Here is a 10526-nt window from a genome sequence, read left to right as displayed (position 1 = left end):
AAATAATTTGAAGGGTATTCATTAGATATTAGGAACCATTGGAAGCATAGTGCCAACCATTTTAAGGTTTAAATAAGGGATCAACCCTTACTTATATTCCCTTGTATTCAATTCTCTTTTTGGGTTATTATAAACCAAACTATTTATTAGTGAAGAGATGCATGCCGCCTTTAGGTTAGGTGTATCAATTTTTTGTTTGAAATTTATATGTGCGATATACTAACGAATTCCTTTTTAAAAATTTCTAATTTTGAAAAACAGTGTTCTAAGACAATATTATTAGCTAGGTTATTGGTTTCTTTATGTCTTTTAAGCATTGTTTAGTATTCCACAATACAATTTTATTCTCTAAATTTGCATAACAAATGCATACTTGTTGAACTTAAAGTTGTTAACGTAACAATATGAGCCATCCTAAAGTAGAAAATTAATTTTTATTAAGTTTGAGGAGGTGCACTCCTGTTTTTTTTATTATCAATTGCTTTTGGGATGAAACCTTAAATTTGTAAGTGGCACAACACCTCTCATTTCCTCTATCGGTACAAACCTTGAATACTGTTGGAACAAAGTGTGTTTTGGGTGTAAATTTTGTGAAAAACACAAAGTCCCACATTGGTGGGAAATGAAAGTTTTTCCTCCTTTATAATGTAGAGTGTGGTATACTTGGGTGTGGCCCAAGGGCTACCCACATTTTGTGGAGAGGGAAGACTTACCTGCCGAGCCAACCCAACACACGCACGTCGAACCGGGCTGGGTCGGATCGGGTCGAGTTTATTAAATAAGGTTTAATTACTGAATATTGCCTTGATAATCCCGTAATGATAGCCTTGACTGCTGACCGTTTAATTGATTCTGTTCCGAAAAAAAAAAAAAAAAAAAAAACCATTCTAATCTCTCTTCCCCTTAAACATATTCGAGCAGTTTTTCTAATACTTTGTGGTGTTTAGTTTGCCTGGTGGTTCTGTGCAAATCCACCGATACACTACATTTTGAGAGGCTGTTTTATCCTGGGGGACATCCGATGAAGGTTTGATCTGCTTGCACAAATTCAAGGCAGTGCCGTGAATATTCTAAAGATAGTGACATAGTCCGCAACTCAATTTCATTCCCAATAACATTGTTCTTATTATTTTTCGTCCTGCACTTTTGTCTATAACAAATACAAATTCATAGCTCTCTAGAGTTCAACAATAATACTTCATTAATTATTTTCATGATTATGAATAAAATATCAAGGACTTAATTATTTTTTGGCGTAATAAATTTTACAATAAATAACTAATTAATTATGATTGCAAGTTTATGTACATTAAAGCAAACAAGGGCATGCACACTCGAAACTTCAAGAAAAAAATTATTCTATTTCGAAGAAAAATGAATTAAAAAGAAATAATAATCCTTGGTCCTTTCTAAAGCAGGCCCATATCTTAATATGGGAGGAAAATGAGGCTACGTATTAAATGTAAGTTGTTGAGCCATCATATTTGAAGTAGAGCGTACGTTGATTTCCCATCCGTGCAACGGATGTTACATTCCATGCCCCTAATAACACGACCCTATATATCTTCTTTTTTTTTTTTTTTTTTTTTTTTATTTATTATTTTTTTTTTATATATTTTTGACAAGCCCTATATATCTTATTACTATATCTAGAATATTGTGAGACTTCTATTTGAAGGAGTTATATTGTGATTGATTAGAAAGTTAATGTGATTCATTAGAAAGTTAATGTCTCGTCACTACGTAAATCATTCTAGACTCCAATTTTTTTTTTATCAGAAAAATTAGTCGTTTTGCAAATTACTTTTATGTCGATACATGATATGAGTGATCATGTATTGCATCATGCATAAAGTTAGGATAAGTTGTTTTCTATGATCATTATTCTTCCGGTGCTAGTGCATTATACGCTACTTCCATGTAATGTTGCGTTATGTAAATGTTAATTAGCTCTCGAAAAAAAATGATAGAATCTAAGGAGTGATTTCTTGAAATGGGATCAAAATAAAAAACCCAACGTAGGAATCATATTTATACTAGGCCAATAAGCTAGCAAGAAAGCCGATGTGTATCCTTTTTTTCACTTGTTTTGATTTTTTCAATAATAATACAAAAATTGCTAATTAATAAGGGAGGCTTCCTTAACTAGTGAGAATCATATTTTAAAATTACACAAAATATTTGTTAATCTATTGAACTTATATGATTGGATATGACACTTGAGACCTAAAGTTAATTGAGATAAAATTGGCATGAGAAAGCTAAGTGGGAATTTCTAATTGGTCTAAACCCAATTTCATTGAAATATACGAAGTATAATTTGTAAAAATTATCTAGTTTTATGTACAATTAAGCACAAATAATGAGACTGAGGGATACCTCAAGTGGTTAGAGCTTCTCTCCCGGTTCCAAGAAATCCTGGAATTGATTCCCACCCTTGTCTTTGTAACTCTTTATACACTTGAGACCTAAAGTTAATTGAGATAAAATTGGCATGAGAAAGCTAAGTGGGAATTTCTAATTGGTCTAAACCCAATTTCATTGAAATATACGAAGTATAATTTGTAAAAATTATCTAGTTTTATGTACAATTAAGCACAAATAATGAGACTGAGGGATACCTCAAGTGGTTAGAGTTTCTCTCCCGGTTCCAAGAAATCCTGGAATTGATTCCCACCCTTGTCTTTGTAACTCTTTAAACACACACACACACACAAAAAAAAAAAAAAAAAAAAAAAAAAAAAAAAACCAATTAAGCACAAATAATGCACAATGGTTGATATAAATTTAGTTGACGTATTCCATAGGAAAGAATAATGCGAGACAGTTAAAGATTAAATATTTGTAGTAGACTAATACTATAACAAGACAAAGGGATTGAAGAGAAAAGATAAATACTTACATACGTAGTAGTACATGATGAGGCATGTAGAGTTCTTATTGACTCATTCGCTCTGAATTTCCTATTTGCTAATCAAGGGAATTTTATTTTTTTTTATTTTTTTTTTAAAAAAAAATATTTTGGAGGGAACAAGGAAGTATACACGTACAAATGGTATCAATGTTTAAATGTATGTACTATAATTAATTTTGTTGTTGCCACATGTAGCATAGTGAGAAAATGGATAGGTCCATTATAATTATGAGCGTGTAATTCGTAGCCTTCTTATAAACTTCCCACCAAGCTCTACGAAAATGTACTTATTTGTGCTAAGTTTTCGACCAAAACACTCCCTATCTATATATCCCCTTCAATTCAACCTATCAAGAGTCCTCATAGGGTCTTTATTAGTTTATTACACATATAGTTCAAAACTGTTGTAAACTCGATCAATAGCCTTTTTGTAACGTACGTAATAGTAGTTTATGTACAATATGATATTCATTTCAAAGAATTCACTTTTTTAAAAAATCTCCTCACATGTATTTTGATTGAAAACAATGAAAATTTCAAGAGCGCTCCTAAAATTTAAGTAATCATTCCAAACAAAAGTGTTAGCTCTCAAAATCCTAATTCAATTCCTATATTCAATGAATTTTGCAAAACTCTTACACCAATTAAATTTTTACACTATTCAGTATTCACGCACTTTCTTTTTTAGCATTTATCCTTATAATACAAGTGATCAACAAACCTCTCACTATAATTCTTAATATATATTGAGTTAGAAACAAGTGTGTATGTACCTTGCCACCTCCAATAATCCAAGGCTGCTGGATGTGTGCATGCCTTTGTTTTTTTAGCTAGTCTGCTTATTGCTAAGGTTGCATGACTTCGACCAACAATAAAAATTGCCTATTAACTCTCTCATAAATGATTACTTCACAAGATAAAATTCAAGTGAACCGGTTATAGTTAGCCTTAATTATTATAAAGTACAAAATGACACAGTAAAAGAAACGAATTATGTACAAATGTACAATATACATAATGCTCTATGGCATGACAGTGAGTGAATTCTTAAAACTATTCTCTACCATATTAATTATATACTTCCTATAGGTTATTTTTAGCTCATTCTTTTTTATCCAAAGTATAGGTAAAAATTTCATTTCTTAGGACCAGAATAATTTTAGTAATTATATTATAACGAACTGAGATCATGTGAGAACCTGAGGCTAAAATGAAAATTATAAACTAATCTAGACCCTTAGATCATTATAATCGAACAAATAAGGATTAAATTTTTTTATAACGTGTATTTTTAAATTTTGAATTGGAGAGAGAAGCCGGAGCACTTACTCAATAATTTGTACCAACTTATTTCCATATTCCTCGATACAACGTAACAACATTTGTCCTAATACGTATTACTACTAGGGACCTACAACCATTCTTCTCCAATAAATACATATCTAAGGTTAAGAGAACAACAGGATGACCCTATTGTACAGTTGATGGAGATGAAGTAGTACTAATGTATATATTCTCAAATCTCAATCTTTCACATATCATTTCAAATTCAAAGATTTTTTTTATTTTTTAAAAATAAAATAAATTGTACTTGTGGAAGACTTAAAGCTACAAAGTATCCCTTAAGCGTTCCCCACCAAAAAATTAAATTAGTGTAGTATTTGTCGAAATATTAATCATTAATACTCTTTCTATCCCTATTTTTTTTGTCTTATTGGACTTTGCACAATCTCCTAAAGCTACGCATAAAAATTATAAAACTTGATATTTATACTCCGTAATATATATAATGAGACGAATTCAACAAGACCCACATGATTATATTATCTCTTATAGATTAATGGGAATTTATGTTCAAAAGTTATTAAAGTTTGACTCAATTATTTATAATGGGGTAAAAAAAAAATAGGGATAGAGAAAGTACTCTATATTATTTCTTTCAACTTATGTTTCGACAAGTCGAAACCCTAACGATTATCTCAAATGATATTACCAAATAGTTTCTAAATCAAAACAAAATCTTATATGTATATATGAACACATGATATAAAGTAAAAAAAAGAATTCCAACAACCACAAATCACAAAAAATGCAATGAACCAAGTACAATTAGTAAAATTAGGAAAGATGAAAGAAGTTTCAATAGAAGGACCCTAAACAATAATTATTTCGACGTGTGTTGTGATTTCGTGAATGAATGGCATGATCAATGCCCCCACAACACAGTGATGCCAATGTCAGTGCCCAACTCTTAGTATTTATTTCATCATTCTTATTATAAATATGCATCATGTAGAAATTAGTGATATACTGATATTAGAGGATAAACCAAGATTCTTAATTACTCCGTCTCTTTATTAAAAATCTATTTCTAATATTTACTCACATAATAAAGAGAAATAGGCTTTTAATTTAGGGATTAAGGGAGTATTTACTACATTATGATCACAATTACATAATATACCAAGAATATGATGAATATAATTTCATCTTTTATACGTAGTATTATATATTGTGGTAGTTAAATTGTAGTATTCTGATAACTATAAAGTGTTAAACATCACCCTTGTATAATTCTATCTTTTTTTAACTAGACAAATCTATCTTTTTTTTTTTTTTTTTTTTTTGGCAATCAATTAGTATCAAAAATTAATGAAATATTATAATGGAATAATCACCTTGAAGTTAGTTATGTTAAGATGTAATTACAAATTTACAATTATTTTGCGTTTTAACCTTATTTAGGAAAATCTCAATCATGATATTTGAGAAACAATGTCTTCATCAATAGGTTTATTCAAATCAAATCAAGAAAAAAAATCTCAATTATTAAAACATATATTTTACTAGTTTGATTCAATTGAATATCCTCTAGTTACAATTCCTCTAAAATATGAAGTAAATCATACATATAAGAACATAATATAGCTTGGTAACCATAACTGATATAAATCAAATAAATCCTGATAAGTAAAAATTAGATTTGATAAGAGCAAATAAATTTTCAACCCTTTATCAATATAAAGAAGGTTTAATCGACCAAAACTTCACTTTGATTAACCTTCTTTAGCTAAGTGCCAATCAATTTACCAAACAATAAGAAGTAGTCCAAATACAAATAAAAAGATTTAAAAGGAATGAAGAAAAATTATAATTACACCTCCCAATTAAGATATAAATAAATGATGTAAAAATATACAATCTTCATAATTATATTCCCTCTCATACTAAAACACTTACTCTTATATTATATACTAATAAAATACTTCACCAATTATAATTACGACTTACCATATTATTAATTAATTAATAAAGTAGTTACCCAATTAAAGAAATCATTTCCTATTATATTTTATATATTTCATTTTTTTTTCAATAAAAAAAAAAATATCTTTTTTCGTCTCTGCTCACTCACCGACGCCGTAATTAGAGGTTATGTAAAATCTGGTCTCTCATCTTAACATAAATAAATACTCTCAATTCTCTTCTTATTTCTCTGCTCTCTTATCTTTTCTCTCTCTAAATTCTCTCTCAACCCTTTTTCCGGTTTACATTCCCAGATTTTTCTATAATAAAATCATACATTGTTTTTTTTTGTTTGTTAGTCACGTTGAATTTAATCAGCATTACTGGGTTTTAATTTTTTATTTTGCGAAAAAAGTTTGATTTAGTGTGGAATTTTTAGCAATTAATTTGACTTGAGAAATTCTTTTTCACTCAGATTTAATCACTTTCCCCGACGCGCAAAAATTTCTGAAAATTTGAGAAATTCAAGGCATCTTCTTTAATTATATAATTAATTCAGGTATTATTTAATTCATTGAATCAATCTTGCCATTCTTTGTTAATTTGCTTAAATTTCCTGAGTATTTCCTCACAATAGCTGCATACTCAGAATAAAATCATTCTTTTTTCCAAAATTACATCTGAATGAGTAGAAAAGATTGAAACTTTTCATTAATTAGTCCTCAATAAATGGTGGGTATTGTTGAAAAAAAGCAAAAACCTCAAGAATATAGCTTAATTATGTGTAAGGTTGAAGAATCTTCAACTGAGTTGATTAGAGAGAGAAAAGGTGTTAACAATGGCGGTGTTGTAGGAGAAAGAGAATGGAAGATGGATATAAAAGTTGAAAATATTTTGGGTGATTCTCCAAAAAATGATAAATATAGAGCATCAATGGCGGCAAATCATCGATCTAAGAGATTAAAATTAGGTTTTGTTACAATTTTTTTGTGGTTGGTTTTAATGGCACTTACTACTGTACAAAGTGGTGATAATTGGAAAGCAAGTGCGATTAAAGGTTGGTCTTACAGTTGCTTCAATCATAGTGATTATGATTCACATTTGAAAGTTCTTGACAGCTCTCAAATCCTGCCTAAGATCGATCGTCCCCCAAAAAGTAAGTTTTTTCGGGTTCTGTGATTATTTGTGGACGAAGTAAGTTTACGTAATTGTTTTATATTGATGAAGGGTGTTTGTTATGTTGCTGGGTTTTTAGGCTAATTTGAGTTTTATCATTTATGATGTATTGTTGTTGAAGTCATGTACTGTATTTTGTAACAACTGATTTTTATTTCTTTTTGTATGTTTTCTATTATAGTACATGAATTTATTAAAAGTTATTGGAATTTAATTGTCATTATTGTTGATTAATTTGTGCAGTTTGGTAGTTCTGTTGGTTTGGTCATGTGATTATTTTTCTCTGTTTTAGAATTGGCAGTTAGTATTATTGGGGAACGAGTTTTCTTAGGCTGATATTGTGAAATTTATTTATTTATTTTTTTCTTTGGGCAGGGGTTTATAAGAACAATGGTTACCTTATGGTTTCTTGCAATGGTGGACTTAATCAAATGCGTGCCGCGGTATGTTGATTATGTGTACTAATTTGAATCAAATAGGCCTAATTCTCTATTTTTGTGATTGACAAATTGAAATTGATTTTTTGACAGTAGTAAGACTTTCAATTTCTCCTACCAACATTGTAGTTGACTATTTTTGCAGATATGTGATATGGTTGCTATTGCTAGATATCTGAATGTAACTCTTATTGTTCCGGAGTTGGATAAAACTTCATTTTGGCAGGATCCTAGGTATTATTTTCACATTGTAGATTTCGAGTTGAATGAGTTTGTCATGAATATAAAGAACTTCTTGTAAATGGTTTATTTGAATTCGTTTCAGTGATTTCGAAGACATATTTGATGTTGATCATTTCATCAATTCATTGAGAGATGAAGTTCGGATATTGAAAGAGTTGCCACCACATATGAAGAGTCGAATTGAAGAAAAACCGGCTCATTCATTGGCCCCGGTTAGCTGGTCTGACCTTTCCTATTATCATAACCAGGTTAGCTTTATACAATCCTTTTATATTATGGATCTTGGATTAATATAAGTCTATGGTATCTGTTTAATGGTGCTAATTATGGAATACGACTAATTTCTTTCTTGCCAAAAACAGATACTTCCCTTGTTCATGAAGAACAAGATTGTACACTTGAATAAAACTGATGCCCGGCTTGCGAATAATGGGTTGCCTCTCGAAATTCAAAAGTTGCGCTGTAAGGTGAATTATCAAGCATTGAAATTCACTCCTCAAATTGAGGAATTGGGGCAAAGGGTTGTCAACATCCTGAGAGAAAAGGGCCAATTTCTGGTTCTTCATCTTCGATACGAAATGGATATGTTAGCATTTTCAGGCTGTACTCAGGGATGTACTGCAGATGAGGCGAGAAATCTGACAGATATGAGGTGAAGACTTAATTTGTTTGGGTTCAACTTGTGCTTAAAATATCAAGTATAGAGTAAAAAAAAATCCTGACATTGGAATTGCTTAATAATTTACAGGTATTCCTACCCTTGGTGGAAGGAAAAAGTCATAGACTCAGATGTTAAACGGCGAGATGGTCTCTGCCCATTGACCCCTGAGGAAACTGCCTTAACCCTGAGTGCACTGGGAATTGATCGCAATATCCAAATTTATATTGCTTCAGGGGAAATTTACGGAGGGAAAAGGAGAATGGCCAGCTTAGCCGCATCTTACCCAAATTTGGTTAGTACTAATATAAGCATGGACTGATTGCTTACTTGTATCATTTTGCATTCTATTGTGGAATTTTTTTGACTAATTTTGTGAAACAGGTGAGAAAGGAGACCCTACTTGAACCGTCAGACTTGAGATTTTTCCAAAATCACTCTTCTCAAATGGCTGCATTAGACTATTTGGTCTCTTTGGAGAGTGATATATTTGTTCCTACTTATGATGGAAACATGGCTAGAGTTGTCGAGGGCCATCGCAGGTAATGTGCCATGCTTTTTAGATACCAAGTTTTACACGTCGTCTCCTAATCACTTGTTTTCTTGTTTTATCTGGCTGCTTGTAAAATCTGTTGACTTATATTGGTGGCATAATATATACAAAGTATAATTTTGCATGGATAAAGACGTAAATATGATTGATTTACAATGTAAAACAGAATGGAAACCTTGTTCCCCAAAATTAGAAAGGGATGGACCATCTAAGCATCTCTGTAGTGTCTGCTCTAGCTGGAGGACTGACCTTATCGCAATTTTTATTGCATGACCTAAGCTATTGATTTTAGCCCTTGTATTCAGATTTTTTATTTTTATTTTTTCTTTTTTTTCTACTATAAAATCGTACAATATCTATTTTTATTGTTCTTGCAGATATATGGATTTCAAGCAGACAATTTCTCTGGATAGGAAGCTCTTGGTTCACTTGATTGATCAATACAGCGACGGATCATTGAGTTGGGATGAGTTCTCATCTGCTGTGAAGGAAGCTCATGCTGACCGTATGGGAACTCCCCATACCCGAACTGTGATTCCTAATAAACCCAAAGAAGAGGACTATTTCTATACCAATCCTTATGAATGTTTGGAACAACAACCAGATGAAGCATTGCAAATCGCGTGAATTCTCTAGTTTCTCTCTCCTCCATGCTGATGGGATGTTCCTATACACATCCAGATGCAACTTTTGTACAGTTTGCATCATGCACACACATACACACCGGTGGCCTCTTCCCACATACACAGGTATAAGCATAATACAGAAGGGCTGATGATTTCGAGCCATAGATTGAAAACTAATGCTTTCTTAGGCTTTCTTCAGCACATCATGAACATATTTTTTAGTCTTGTTACACCCTAGCTAATAAGTTTATTACATGTATAGAGAAGCTAGCTTGCCATTCTCATAGGTTTCCTGATATGAATGAGCCACAGTTGTAGACTACAGCTTGCATATACAGGTCATTCAAAATTTTGGAATTCTTTTCTTCTTTTTCCCTGTCGAATTTGTCGATGTCATTGATACTAAATTATATGGTTTTTGAAGCATTTCTTTCTTTATACCCTACTCGAAGGACAAGCAATCTAAATAATTCAAAACTCAAGCTTGTCCATACCGAGCACAAATTCATAATTTTACACATATTTGTCCGTATTAGTCTATTTTTGCCAATTTCTTCTTGTCATTATCACGAAATTAATATACTTAATATATTACTCTCATTCTTCCCGTTTACTTTTAAACATCATTATGCACGTATTTTGACTACTAATTCTAAATTGAAAGTCCTGGTTC

At 31.2% G+C, this 10526-nt stretch overlaps 1 protein-coding gene across 1 annotated transcript; it reads left to right on the top strand.

The window, feature by feature from the left end:
* The first annotated feature begins 6324 nt into the window (after nucleotides 1-6324).
* LOC110703388 (uncharacterized protein At1g04910-like) lies at nucleotides 6325-10279 on the top strand. The gene is made up of 8 exons (XM_021881194.1): nucleotides 6325-7316; nucleotides 7712-7779; nucleotides 7919-8007; nucleotides 8099-8264; nucleotides 8379-8668; nucleotides 8765-8969; nucleotides 9059-9216; nucleotides 9605-10279. Exons 1-8 carry the CDS (start codon nucleotides 6890-6892, stop codon nucleotides 9852-9854), a joined length of 1653 nt encoding a protein of 550 aa, XP_021736886.1. The 5' UTR covers nucleotides 6325-6889; the 3' UTR covers nucleotides 9855-10279.
* The last annotated feature ends 247 nt before the right edge of the window (nucleotides 10280-10526 follow it).

The sequence above is a fragment of the Chenopodium quinoa genome, unplaced genomic scaffold (assembly GCF_001683475.1).
Source record: "Chenopodium quinoa cultivar QQ74 unplaced genomic scaffold, ASM168347v1, whole genome shotgun sequence".
Lineage (NCBI taxonomy): Eukaryota > Viridiplantae > Streptophyta > Magnoliopsida > Caryophyllales > Amaranthaceae > Chenopodium > Chenopodium quinoa.
Note: the sequence above shows the minus strand (reverse complement) of the source record. Positions and strands in the feature narration are given on the sequence as shown.